Raw genomic sequence first — 14,883 nt, forward strand, 5'->3', positions numbered from 1 at the left:
TGGGGCTCCCCATGGGGAGCCTGCTTCTCCCTCTGCCTATGTCTCTACCTCAGTCTCTGTGTCTCTCATGAATAAATAAATAAAATCTTTAAAAAAAAAGAAAAGAAAAAGAAATCAGAGGGAAAACCTGGATCATAGGTCAAAGCTACAGGAGGCCATTTAAGACATAAAACCTAGGCCCTCAAATCTCTTCATTAACAACACAGATCATTTCTTCGTTAAAAGAAATGCTAATTAAAAAAATCATAAAAAATAAAAAAATAAAAAAATAAAAAATAAATAAAAATAAAAAAAATCATAGAAAAGCTTTAGAAAAACCAGACATTGACCAAGCTTACCCTTTCCTCCAGTCATGTGTCTGAACATCAAACAGCAGGCTGAGGTTTTTCCCTGTCTTCGTGGGCTTACTTAATCAGTGCCAATTTTAAAAGCTTGACTTTCTTTTTTTCTTTTTTTAAGATTTTATTTATTTATTCATAAGAGAGAGAGAGAGGCAGAGACACAGGCAGAGGGAGAAGCAGGCTCCCCACAGGGAGCCTGATGCAGGACTCAATCCCAGGACCCCAGGATCATGCCCTGAGCCAAAGGCAGACAGACATTCAACAACTGAGTGCCCCAGGTGCCCCAAAGCTTAGCTTTCTTTAGTGAAGGATTGTGATTTTTTAAAAGTTGTTTAAAAACCAATTGAGGAATTTCTATAATGTACTGTAGAGCAAAGAAAGAAAGGGGCAGGGAACTATGCATAATCTGATCCTATTTTTATAAGACAATGACAGATTAAACCTTCATTAAACAAAAAATAAATAAATAAAAATTAAAAATTAAAAAATAAATTAATTTAAAAATTTAAAAACCTTCATTAAACACACATGCATACATACACATATATAAATACAGTGATTACATGTATATACATATGTAAATATACATATATATGTAAAAGTTGACTCTTATATGGAAATCTGAAAAACAGTCCATCTCTGTTATAAAAAATTTCTTATAATTATAAGAAATGTTGATATTGTATAAAAGAACTCACTTAATATAATAATAGAACTTTGATTTTACAACAAAAATACACATATAAATATACATATGTATATACATATGTAATCATATACCCATACTTTTATGTATATGTATATATATACATATATATATATACACACACATATATATAGCAAAAGCTATGACTGCATATATACCAGTTCTTAAAGCTGGCTGCCATGATCAGGAGTGATGAGTGGTATGGCATGAACGTGGGGGAAGGATGTATATATCCATCAATGTAAAATTAAATGCTAAAAGTGTGTTGATCAGGGCAGCCCAGGTGGCTCAGCGGTTTAGCGCCACCTTCACCCAGTGATCCTGGAGACCTGGGATCGAGTCCCACATCGGGCTCCCTGCATGGAGCCTGCTTTTCCCTCTGCCTGTGTCTCTGCCTCTCGCCCTCTCTCTCTCTCTCTCTCTCTCTCTCATTTATCTCTCAATAAATAATAAAATTTAAAAATAAAATAAAAGTGTGTTGACCAAAAAAAGGAAAGAAAATTGTATTAACTATGATTTTAAAACTATGAAATTTTTGGTTGTGCATTAGAGTGACTGAACAGTAATTTTAGAGAGTTGTCTCAACAGGGAAGTGCTTTTTACACCCACCTGTATACTGAGAGAACTGTAGCAATGGAGACAGCACAAGCATGAAATAGATCCCAAAGACTTCAAGTCAGAAAGCTACAAAACGAGGGCACCTGGGTGACTCAGTTGATTGGGCATCAGACATTTGATTTCAGCTCAGGTCATGATCTTATGGTTGCGGAATCAAGCCCTGAGTCAGGCTCCCTGCTCAGCTTCTCCCTCTGCCTGTGTCTCTGCCTCTCTCTCTGTGACTCTCATGAATAAATAAATAAAATCTTAAAAAAGAAAAAAAGAAAGTCAAACTTTTAAAATTGGCACTGATTAAGTAAGTCTGCCTGAGAATCTCTCTCCCTCTGCCCCTCCACCCACTTGTTCTCTCTCTTTTTCACTCTCTCTCAAAAACATCTTTAAAAAAAAGAAGAAAGCATGCCTGTGGGGGGCTCCCTCAGTTAAGCATCCAACTTTTAGTTTCAGCTCAGGTCCTAATCTCAGAGTCATGAGATGGAGCCTGATACACTCAGTGGGGACTCTGCTTGGGATTCTTCTTCTCCTTCTGCCCCTCCCCACCCCCGCACCTGTGCACGCGCGCTCATTCTCTGTCTCTCAAATAAATAAATAAATAAAAATACTTTTTAAAAATTAAATTAAAAAAAAAGAAAGCTACAAAACTTTTTTCTGTGCTTTTTCTATTTGCCTGCCAAAGAAATCTATTCTGCTTTTCACTGCAGAGGTGTCCTCCAGATTCAGAAAGGTTGGTCCATAAGAGATGAATGGCAATTTCATGTATTTACTTTTCTTTTTTTGATAGAAATAGTTTTTCTTTCATGTCCTCATATCTCGTGATTCCCCGTCTTCTCAAGCACATTCCCAATGTTTAATAGCATAAACCACATGTTTTACAGCAGCCGACTCAGCAGAGAAGTGCTCCTGACATCTCTTTCACCATTGATGCAAATAAGCAACAGAGGCAGCTGATTGCAGAGCTAGAAAACAAGAACAGGTAAGGCTTTTTAGACATGCTGGCATTTTTTATCAGAGTCTGTATTCACTGAAAGCTTGTAATTTTGCTTTAAAATATCCAGGTTTTTCAGCTCTGTGCATATTTAAAGGATGGTATCTTTAGTCAGTGATGTTGGCTTCTAAAAAAGCAGGTCTTTACATTTTAGATCTTTGAAAGCTTCATGTGACAGTATATATACAGTTCTGAGCTCTTGGTACAGTCAATGCTTTCTCTCTAGACAGCCTCATTTCCCTTGTACTCACATGCTTGCTTTTGTTCAGGAGCTGGCGCATACAGGAGGGCCCTCCTGAGTGCCATCCAGAGACAAATGGAAGGCTCTTTAGGGAAGGTCCCTGTAAGGACCCCTGGCTAAAAGAGGCATTTGGATTGACACCATTGACCCCCAGTTGTTCAAGCCAAACACCTCCATGCCCAGTCCATTGGCAGGCTTTTCTTTATTCAGCACAGACTGATTCACAACTGACCATCACAGTATATCCCAAACTGTCCACTCCGTTTCTGCCATTACCACAACCCAACCTGTCACTCTCACTGTATAAAACACAAGTCATTATCAGGTTATTTTTTGTTCAAAACCCATCAGAGGGTCTGACTAAAACCATCACACTTTGACTAAAACCCACCTTTCTTACCATGGCCTGCAAGGTATGACCTGGCCTTATTCCTGCCTACCTTTCCAGCCTCAGCAAACCCAGCTTATGACGTACCTGCTTCTTTATTTCTTTACAGCCTCTGTACTATGCTCTGTCAGCCTAGAGAGCTCTTCCTTACAGTCTCTGCATGGATGAGTCCTTCTCATCATTCAGGTCTCAGCTCATAAAACCAACCATCTACTCTTGTCCACAACCTCCTACATCAAGAACCTCTCTATCACAACTCCCTGTGTGTGTGTGTGTGTGTGTGTGTGAGAGAGAGAGAGAGAGAGAGAGAGAGAGGGAGAGAGAGAGAGAGATTTGATTATGAGGTAATTGTTTGATAGTGATATCACCATCAAATAATTGCATCTATGTATTTCCTTTCTTTGTATTGTTTGTCTCCTCTGACTGAAGTGTAAATTCTTTGAGTACAGAGGTCATGCCAAATGGTCCCTGGGTTCCAGAACTATTAGGTTAGGATGTTCTATAAGCTCAGTAAATATATACTGAGTGAGAAAATAATAAATAGTGAAGTTAGATCTCAAACTCAATACTGAGTAAGTCCACCATGGGAGCAACTTGTATGTTCTATATTTCTTAGAAGATCACCAAAATATCTTACCACTGGATCCTATTTTTAGACACCGAGGTCACTTTTGAGATCTACCTGAAAGATGACAAGGTTGTAATCTTTGTTTCCTGCCTATAGAGTTTGACCTGAGAATTTGGGGATAAATGGTGAAAGTATTTTTTAAAGTTCCATGGACAAAAATTAAAAGGAAGGTTCAAACTTGGTTGGCACATTTTCACATTCTTAGAAGGAAAGAAAGACTAAAGTGAAACTCCCAAGCCCACAAATATCTTATCTTGGTTGTCGTGTTCACATGCTCTCTTCTCTCTCCAAGCACCTAATTTTCCTCTCCAATCCTCTGCTTCCACTCAGGATGAGGAGAAATCAAGATTCCCCTTAAGGAAATACCCCAGGGATATCTGCCTCCATGGAGGATTCCAGAATCAGCAAGAAGCACCATGAATGTCCTAATGGCCCCAGCTGTCCTGTGCTTACCCCTCTTACTGCTTGTTTCCAAGATGTTTCTGGATATTGTACCCTCTGAATGCATGTGTTAGGACCAGAGGAAGAATTAAAAAATAGGAGTGAGAACAGAGGGCAGAAAGAGAAGTTTATCCTGTCCCTTAGTCCTTTTATGGTGCATAGAGTTCCCCACCCCATGCCTGAAGAGCAGCTGGTCCATCCCGAACACATTTCTCTAAACCAGCGGCCTCATGCCCTCCAAAGATCCCAGAATCATGTCCTGGAAGCTTATCCAGGTCACATTCCTGCATCATGGGAATTCACCCCAGGGATCCCGTGATCTCTAAGGTGACAACTCACTAATCAGATCTCTGAGCTTCAGAGGAGGACAGAGTTCCTCATTTCATTTTATGATTACCCTAGGTGATTTGTGGACATTCCAGCAATCATCTTAGTAGATAATGCTTCCTCATAGCACATTTGGAGGAGCCATTTGGGATTGGTATTAGGAGTAGCAAGACTCTTTATATTACATCGCATAAGTCACAGCCTGCCTAGGCTAGACCTGTCAGAGCAAGTACCAAAGACAGAGGGAGTCAGATACATACGAGCATTGAACCTGAGTTCAAATCACTTCTACTGTTATTGAACTCAGGTGAGTCATTTAACTGGCCTGTGCTTTGATTTCCTTATTCGTGAAATGGATAATAGCAGTACCCACATATAAAATAATTTGTATGAGGATTAAATAATATGAGAGAAGAGAGTTATAGTTTCCTGGGTAGAGACTAAGTACTCAATGCTCTTTACATATCTTACCATTATTTTCCTTATCAGAGCTGCTTCTCTCTTTTCCCTCCTTAGGCTAAATGCTACATCATGGTTCTGTCATTGGAAATCAACAAGGAGAGTTAGTGGGATTCATAAAATACCAGGATGTTAGCCCTGGAGGAGATATTTGAAATCCAAGCTTACTGATTTTTCAGGCTGAGCTCTGTGGGATGCAGGGGCTCTGTTGAGGTGCCTGAAGATGTGGGGAGGGAGGGCTTAGGGCTCAGGTCTCACCCCCTTCCTTTCACCAGAGCAGCTTCCTTTTAACTATCTGATGTATTGAATTCCCATAGAATATTTCTCTTAAAGAAAGTCTTCCACCATGGAACATCAAAGGGGACAGAAAAAGGTGGAAAACCATTGAATTATAGTTCAGTCTTCTCACTAGACCCACAAGAGGTAGTGACTGATAATTAGCTTCTCAACTCTGGTGTGTCTATGAAGCAGGCAGTTGTAAATCAGCCTTTCAGATGGAAAGCCATCCCCTTGCTCACCAAGTTCACCTTCCATTCCTTGGTGCTTTATTCTTATTTTTGTCTGTCTCTTGTGCATTTTGCTGGATGGGAGACTGACCCCTCCCCCAAGAATATGTGACTTGTCACCTTGCTTAATGGCTTCTAACTCATTTAGGGATAATTTGCCTTGCGTAGGTCACCTACCCTCTATGGCCGGCCTAACATTCACCTCAGTGCAGGGCAGCCCAGGCTCCAACATCAATAATAGACTGACACGTCTCACCCCTGACAGGGGTCACACCAAGTGCACTCTTATGTCATACAGTCAATTACAGTGAATTCTTTTAAAAGCACTTTCCTTCAAAGGCTATCCTCACTGAGATCCATTGTTAAGGCTGAAAATGTTAAGGAAAAGAAATTTTCCCTAACCATGGGCTTCTCAGATAAATTCAGTGAAAGGAATCTCATTTCTGGTGAGAGAATGGGGTTATTTAGTTTTGTGAAATGACCACCATTTATCCTTATCTTCCCTCCAAGCACCTCTTCCTTGGTAGCTGCAAGGCATTCCTGGCATCAGACCATGATCATAAATAATCGGAAGATACATTCTTGCTCCTAAGTAGCACGCTTTTACTGCAGCATTATATTACTTACTGGAGAGCTTATGAGGTCCTGGCAAGACACTCAGCCTGATGGCTCCAACAACATATGCAGAGTCTGACTGGATCTCAGAGCTGAGATCTCAGAGCTGACATCAGCCACCCCTGGCCCAGCAGCACCCATCTAGCCACAGCCAATACCCCGTGAGCACCGGTGGTTAGTGAGCCCTTCTTCTGCTCCAAAACATGGGACCACCCTGCCCAGATGTGAGTATCCTGGATATCCTGGAAGCTGACTGACCCTGGTTTCTTATCCTCTTCCTCTCTCCCAAGAGAAATCTTACAGGAGATCCAGAGACTGCGGCTAGAACATGAACAAGCTTCTCAGCCCACTCCAGAGAAGGCTCAGCAAAACCCCACTCTGCTGGCAGAGCTCAGGCTCCTCAGGTAAGAGAGGGAGCCTAAGGCCTCTGGGGGATGCAAGTGCCTGGGATCTTCAAACAGTCCAACAGCATCTAACCAGAAACAATTCTAAGCTGCCATAGCTGCTGACTTATGTTTGCTTTTGCTATTCTTTTTTATTTTAATAGCACGTACCTAATTGCTGGTATTTGGGGATCTCAGGGAGATGCTGTTTCTATTTCCTTCTCTCATTTGACACAAAGAAGAGAAATGCGCTCTTTAGAAACAAAATCTCTCATTGGAAAAAATGTGAACTCAACTCTTAATATTTGCACCATCAACAACGAGTTTATGATACAAGTGATTAACAAAACAAACATACGTATACAGCTAAATAAACACCATAGTTTTATTTAACCTATAAAAAGGAGTCTGACTTTCTCTAAATCATAGTCTCTAATAGCTTTACATGCAGGTCTTTAAAAAATAGACTTCATCCCTTCTTGCTCTGCAAATGAATTAAAACATCTGGTGTCATCTAGACTGGCACTGTAAAATATTTGAGTTTGAAAGGACCCTAGAAGGTCATCTGGTTCTACCCCTGAATTTCAGTGAACTTCTCAGATTCAGAAAGGTAGAAAGTAGCCAGAGGACCACAGCGCTCATGTGCAAATGGATGGGTGCCATGGGCTTCCCATCAGGCTGCCTCAGCACAGTGCCTTGAATATGGCACATACACAAACCTATTTGTGTAGGAAACATAAGCATAAATTCAAAGACATTGCCTCATTGAAATGTCATATTTCACAAGACACCTTCAGTTAGCAAATATGATTTTCTTTCCATCTTCTGATTTGGGTACCAAGTACATTCCAGGTATACCTAACTCTGAGGCATGCTTTTTATAGTAAGTACAGATGCTTCTTCTCAGAAACCCTTGTCAGAATTAGAGTGCTGTTTACTTCTTCCATATAAAATACTAAATTAAGCAAGTTTTGTATGGCTCTGTGTGGATTTTACCATGGATGTTTCTGAGGATTCCATCCCAACCCTGCTCTTCAGACATGCTAACATCTGGACACCACAGCACACCTAGCCCAGGCTGCAGGCCCTGCTTGCTCTCAGCTAGGCTCCGTTCTCACTCTCCCCAGGCTTGTGTATCTAGCCAGATGGCAGACCCACCAAAGTGGGTGGGTTATGGAACCTGTAACTTGTGGGAGCTGCTTGATGTGAAAAGATCACATCATACTTTGAAATAACAAAATAGTTTAGCAGAAGAAATAGAAATCCTTATTTTTCAAACAATATAATCTCTGGTCCTACCTTCAGGGAGATATATTGAAATCCTTGTACATCCTACTACACCATCGCCCAGAAGGGATGAAAATGAAAAGAAGGAAAATTGATATTTCATATCATCATCCTCAAAGGCATGTAAAAGTAAATGCCTGCTTGAGAGAATCTTGCCTAATAGGATTATGTGGGCCCTCCAGGCTCACAAGTTGCAAGGCTAACGTACACAGAAATATAACTGAATAAACCAACTTGGAAATAGAGCCATCATTCATCTACACGTCAAGGTACCTTGTCTCCACCTGAAATGTTTTTTATACCTCTTCCATTGATTTTCCCATTCTCTGTTGGAGGCATGATGACTAGAAATTTTTTATAAATATTTTCATCAGATCCCCTCAGCATTTGCTTTCTAAAGTATTTGGTTCCGTTTGGATGATACAACATCTTGATGTTCCTTGATCACTGATGACAGTTTTCCAACTGATATTTCTTCCCTCTTGATATTGCTATCTTGGGATAGACTGATAATTCTAACCACCCTCCTGGCCCTGACTTGTGGGCACTTCCATAGTCCCAGCAAAGCCCAAACCTATGCTGAGGAGTATGGCTCTGTGAGAAACTTCAGTATTTTGGGTGCTCACTGTCAAACAGTGGCCCATACCTGAGGCTAGAGGCCTGAGGCCTGAGACACCTAAATCCCAACATACTTGCTTGCTTGACTCCATATTTAACACATTTCTTCCACCTGCATATTCCTGTAGATACTTATAAACCAGTTATTTGGTGCGAAGCACTGGTACAGTTTAGGGATTTTACAGATACCCTGACATCCCAGATTAAGAAACCTCCTTTGAGTATTCTAACTTTTATTCTTCAGTCATTTCAGACACCAGAACAATGACCTCTTGTGCAATTACCTTGGCTTTGGTTCACATCAGGGGGTGGCCATGTGAATCAGCCACAGGAACCCTTTGATAGAGATCTCCATCCATTGCAGCCTGCCTGGGTCTCTTATTGCAGAACCAACAGGAGAAGTTTATTTCAGTGGGGAATAGGCAAGGGGACAAAAGAGCAGAGCTCTGCTTTTCATGAATTCATAGTTTATTTATATCTTAAGAACACTATGACCTTTCTAAATAATCACTTTTCCATTTTCACATTAGCCACAAGAAAGCTGAGAGCCAAGTTTGCAACCCAGATTTGGCAGCTCAATGAGATTAGATGATGGGCATTTCTATGAACTAATCTGACACTTCCTATGCACTAAGCTCTATATACACTGTCCCAGGTAATTACTGTAACAAAGCCAGGAGATGGACACTATTATTATACTCTTTTATAGATATGGAAACTGAGATTCACAGAAGCTAAAAAATTTGCCCAAGATTCCACACAATGAGTAGCACATTTGGATTCCATCTCCTTTTCTTAGGTCTTAATGATCTCCTGCTGGACTGGTATTACTCAATTGATTCCTGGCCTCTGGTCCATCTATGCTGCTATCAGATTTAGGTTTCCTCATTTTATTCACTATTCATTTAATTCACTCAGCAGATATTTATAAAATGCAGTATTCCCAGAATTGAGTTGAAAAGATACTGTCCTGGTCTCAAAAAATGTGTGGTCCAGTAGGAAAATGACGTAAATAACCACACAAATAAAAACATAATTATAAACTAAGGTAAGTGCTGTAAGGAATCTTCCTTTTAAATAGAGGCATAATTATCAAACCTGCCCTTCACTGCAGTCAGAAAAGGCTACTGTGAAGAAGGATTGTTTGAGTTAAAGTATAAAAGATGAATCTAGAGGGAATGGGGATTAAAGGGAGCAGAGGGGCTGGACCAGCTGATAAAGGGCCTCCTGGAAGAGGGAGACCAGATGTACGAAGACCAAATGGCAGAAGTGAATCCAGCACTTTTTTAGGAACTGAAAGTTCTATATGCCTAGAATGCAGTGAATGAAGGGGTGAGTGGTAAGAGATGAAACTGAACATGTAGGTAGGAGTAGACCATGATGCTCAAGACCATCTTGAAGATATTGCTGTTAATCCTATAACAGGAAGCCACTGAAGGATGATAGTTATAACACAGTGGGTTAGATTGTAAAGTCAGACTCCCATAAACTACTCCAGTATTAAGCTTTCCTAATAACATCAAGAATACAAGCAATCAGGAAGCACAGATGAAGCAGAGAAAGGTCTGGAACATTCCATATGGTCTCTGAGGTCTTTCCTTTCTACAGTTGTGTAGAGTTTTTGAGGGAAATTTTGCAAGTTCATCTAGTAAGCCTTCCTTAAATTTCCAACACCATTTGGCACTGGACGTCTTCTCTGGTATTACCATAGACAGCAATTTGTTCATATTTTTATTGTGTGCTCGCCGTCATTGTTTTGAACTGATTTGTTTCTCCTCCTCTTACACCCAAGGACAAACACCTACTCTTTATTTTATTTACAGTGTCTTAAAACAAAAGTGCTAAATGGATGTTTGTGGGATGAATGGATAAGCTGTAAGACTATATAGGGATAGCTACAGAACTCTGTTTGCAAAGCAAATACTATCCTGTAGAATGAAGAAAACATTTAGTGAAGCAACTAACTTCACACTACAAATCTCAAGGGGAGAAAAAATATAATTTCCTTATCTATACCTTGCCAAAAAAAAATAAACATCTCATTTTACACCCCCCCCCCCAAATTGCATTCTTTTCAATGTATATAAAATTATTCTTGGAGAAAACTTGCTAATATAAGATGACTTTTTTTGTTCTAGTAATTAAAGATGAAAGTGTAATCTCCGGTGCAAGTCTGTGGTTTAATAGACCAGTTTAATTTTTAAATTATTTTTGGGAAACAACATAAAGTTGAGTACTTTTTGTTTTACCCTAAAGTGATATATTTTTAAAACTACCGTCTTCACCTCTCATAGCAGTGTTATGAATGACAGCATATTTTTAACTTTTTACTTTGAAACAATGTTAAGCCTATGAAAGTTGTAAGAATATTACAATGAATGTCCTACACTTCACCTAGAATTGCATCTTGCTGCACTGCACCCATTTCTATCTCCTTCTATATGTTAACATATAACCATTACATACACATTTTTGATTAGTTATTTGAGAGTAAGTTGCAGATATCATAAACCTTTACCCCTAAGTACTGTTGTGTATGTTTCCTACATAAAAATGTATTCTCATAGGGATCCCTGGGTGGTGCAGCGGTTTGGCGCCTGCCTTTGGCCTAGGGCACGATCCTGGAGACCCGGGATCGAATCCCACGTCAGGCTCCCCATGCATGGAGCCTGCTTCTCCCTCTGCCTAGGTCTCTGCCTCTCTCTCTCTGTGTGTGTGACTATCATAAACAAAAAATAAAAATAAAATAAATAAACACGATAGGAATAATTTAAAAAAATGTATTCTCATATACATGTCATGTATAACCATGACACCATCATCAAATTCAGGCAAGTTAATATTGATGTTTCATATTATCTAATAGACAATCTATATTAAAATTTTTGTTAAAATTTTATATTAAAATCTATATTAAATATTTAATCTATATTAAAATTTTGCCTGTTGTCCCAACATTGTCCTAAGAGAAAGTGGGGGAGTGTTGTTTTAAGATTTTAAAAGACACAGCATAAGCGGGAGAGGCAAAGGGAACAGAGAGAGAGAGAATCTCAGACAGACCCCATGCTGAGCTCAGAGGCCCACATGGGGCTAGGTTCCAGGACCTTGAGATCATGACCCAAGTTGAAACCAAGAGTCAGACACTTAATCGACTGTGCCACCTAGGCACCCCAAGAGAAAGTAGGTTTTAACACACATGCAAAATTACAAATAATCAAGCATATTCTCAGAATAAAAGGCATTCCTTTAGAGCTATATTACATTAAGCTCCATAAAAATAAAATCACTACTTAGTCTTTGTTTTCCTGTTCCTACTTGGAACCATGGAAGCTACACCACAAATTTGTTAATCAGCCCCACATCTGGTAGCCACTTATAGAGAAGATTAAATGAATACTTACAGAGAAGATGAAATAAAGACATTATTAAGTGAATTTTTTAAAAAATTGAATTTAATCAAATGCATGAAAGGGTAGATGTTGTGTTTTGAAAGATTACTACTAAGAAAAAAGTATGAACAACTTTTTTTAATGTTGATTAATTCCAAATTAATACCAGTTTAACTTTCTCTCATAGTTTTTAGATGCCTTTCTTAATATTTCCTACCTACGGTATTAGAATTTTACTTCAGCCCTCTTCACAAAGTGCTCCTATGACCAGAAACCCAAAAATTACAGAGCAGTATCTAGAAGAGAACTAGAAATACATCACTGGAAATACAGAGCAGTATCTATCCTTCTACCAAGTCCTATCGTGCGTATATTTGGAACACGATGTGCAGACAAGGTCAAAGATAAAACAGCTAGTGGGTTTGTCATTGAAGGACATTTTTGAATGGAGCAAGTCTTTCAAAATTAGGATGTTGCAGCCCTAGAAGAAAAAGACTAAAATAAGATACCATTAAAGTCTATAAAATCATGATGTTCTTTGTCCTTCAGGATTCAGGACAAAGGCGATTGTAGAGAAAATCAAAAGACGAAATAAATGCTCTGGGAGCAACCCTTAGGTGGTTAAGGCCAAAAATACAAATATATTCAAAAAGGGTTGAGATGTATTTATAAATTTTAAATTCATAAATCATTAGAGAAAGCCCGTATCAAAGCAAATTAGAAATGTTTCCTTAATATCTGTAACCTGTCCTCCCAGAAAGTATCCTTCAATCAGATGAGTCATTGACCTACGTCATTGTGCCATTTTTATATTGTCGGTTTTTCATTTGAGTCTATGCTATAGCTCCACTTAATATTGTGCCAATACCATTGAGACTAGGCATATCCATTCATATGTTAACCGATGGCTAAAGCATCTACACATTTTTTAAAATATAAGTTACAATATCTCAAACTCAGAAGCCTTTGGGGCAAGGGAAAAAAATTGTATATGTATTATTCACTAGTTATCATGAAATAATAGATTGAAATTGACTTGAAAATTATACAGAGACATCAGAAATGTGAACCATTAATATTCTTCCCCATACGATTTCATTTCTTTCCTCTCTTTTAAAGGTATTTTTGGTACATCTTCGTGTCAATATAAATGATAGAGTAGAGATTGTCCTTTGTGGTTTCCATTCCTGCTGACAATTTAATAGAAGTTCTGCAAAACAAACAAAATTAAAAAAAACAAATCTTATAGGTTATTTCCAGTTAGAACAACTGTGTAGGAACTCCTTTATTCTCACTTCACTTTATATATAAAGTCAAACCCAAATCATAAAACTTAAATTGACTATAAAAACTCTGTACTATGAATATTTCACCTCTGAAAGTCACCACATTGCATACTAAGAATGGAAGAAATGAAAAATAAACTTTTAAAATCCAATTTCCAATTACTAAGGTAATCAGTGTTTCCTCTGAGATTTACAAAAGGGTCCTTGGGTTTGGAGGATCTATGGGATTGACCTTTTTCAATGACAGTTTGGTTTTTGGTTTTTGTCTCAGGGAGCCCAATGGCAAGGGGCAGCAATATGCAATAGGATTTTAATTCTATTTTAGTATTACTTCTAACAAACAAATGTACACCCCATGTTCATTCGACAATGTTTCCCTGCCTGGAAACCACATCAGAGATCCAGAGATGCCCTTTTTCTGGTGGCCCACTAGTGAAATGCAATCAGCTCAGTAGGTTGAACATTGTTCTGATGACAACTGCTTCTTTCTTAGACAGCGCAAGGATGAGCTGGAACAGAGAATGTCTGCTCTCCAGGAGAGCCGGAGAGAGCTAATGGTCCAGTTAGAAGGTCTCATGAAGCTACTAAAGGTAAGACATTCAAATAATAAATATTTCCTAGACCTCAGACTACGGCATTTGTAAAAATCTTTCACACATAATGTGCAATGGTATTCCAACTACTATATGTGATTAACCGCAAAATATGGCTTCCATCTCACATATAGGATCGTTTCTTAGATACATCAAATGCTAGCAGTCAATTACAGAGCTCATTCTTATCCATTTCCTGGAACCAGACCACTGAGGGCCTTCAAAGGACAACTTCTTGGCTTATTTCAAGTTCCTAAGTCCTTGAAAATAATTAAACTGGATTTATTTAGGAATATTTTACATTTAATAGCTTCAGTAATTCTGAATAAAGTGAACAGAAGCTAATGTCCAATTCAGAAAATAAGATATAGCCATGAAATCATTTGGGTGATTATAGTTTTATTAAGAGGAGTCACTTAATTTCAATGAAGTACTTTATCTCATCTGTGTGGCTTTACCAGCAAGTCACATCACCTCAATGAGTCTCAAATGCAAACTGTAAATCAGAATTTGCTCTCTGCAGGTAGTGTTTACTACGATGACCTAGAGAAGGCCTCTGCAGAGTGCTATGATGTTATTTTCACCGGGAAGTAGCTTTCTTCCTTTCATAAATCCCTATTTCCTTCTTCAGTATACTCATTTCGAGTCACAAGTAGACTGGTGACGGCCCATTGGCCACAGTTGGCCCAGTAGGGGTGTCGGTGCTATGTGGTTGTCCTGCCTGACACAGACAAGCAGAAACCTCTGTGGATTGGAACTGGGACACACCAAGGGCAGGAAATGAAACTTCTGAAGTGTGAGGAAGGCCAGGTCCCTGGGGCAGCTCACCTGTGAGACAGATGTCCATGCCTTCAGCCTTTGGGTCCCCCACATCCCTGACACATCATCATTTACTGTTTCTCCCTTCCTCTTTTTCTTTCTTTCCTTTTCTTTCCTCTTCTTTTTTCTTTTCTTTCTTTCTCTCTTTCCTCTTCTTTCCTTCCTGTATTTTATTTATTTAGCAAATACTTGTTGAAACCTATTGTGTCCTGGCACAGATATAACTGTTACACTTCTTCCTTTTGTTTTCTCTGCT

The 14,883-nt window shown here is 39.0% G+C and overlaps 1 protein-coding gene across 47 annotated transcripts in view; it reads left to right on the forward strand.

Annotated features, from left to right (window-relative positions):
• Window positions 1–14,883, forward strand: part of DTNA (dystrobrevin alpha) — a 349,092-nt gene that overhangs the window by 309,457 nt on the left and 24,752 nt on the right. For all 47 annotated transcript variants that reach the window (XM_072732183.1, XM_025996948.2, XM_072732152.1 and 44 more), the window contains 3 exons: window positions 2,538–2,635; window positions 6,543–6,656; window positions 13,709–13,805. In XM_072732183.1, the coding sequence (XP_072588284.1) occupies window positions 2,538–2,635; window positions 6,543–6,656; window positions 13,709–13,805 (309 nt within the window). The remainder of the gene's footprint in view (window positions 1–2,537; window positions 2,636–6,542; window positions 6,657–13,708; window positions 13,806–14,883) is intronic.

This window comes from Vulpes vulpes, chromosome 13, assembly GCF_048418805.1.
Source record: "Vulpes vulpes isolate BD-2025 chromosome 13, VulVul3, whole genome shotgun sequence".
In the NCBI taxonomy this organism is placed as follows: Eukaryota; Metazoa; Chordata; class Mammalia; order Carnivora; family Canidae; genus Vulpes; species Vulpes vulpes.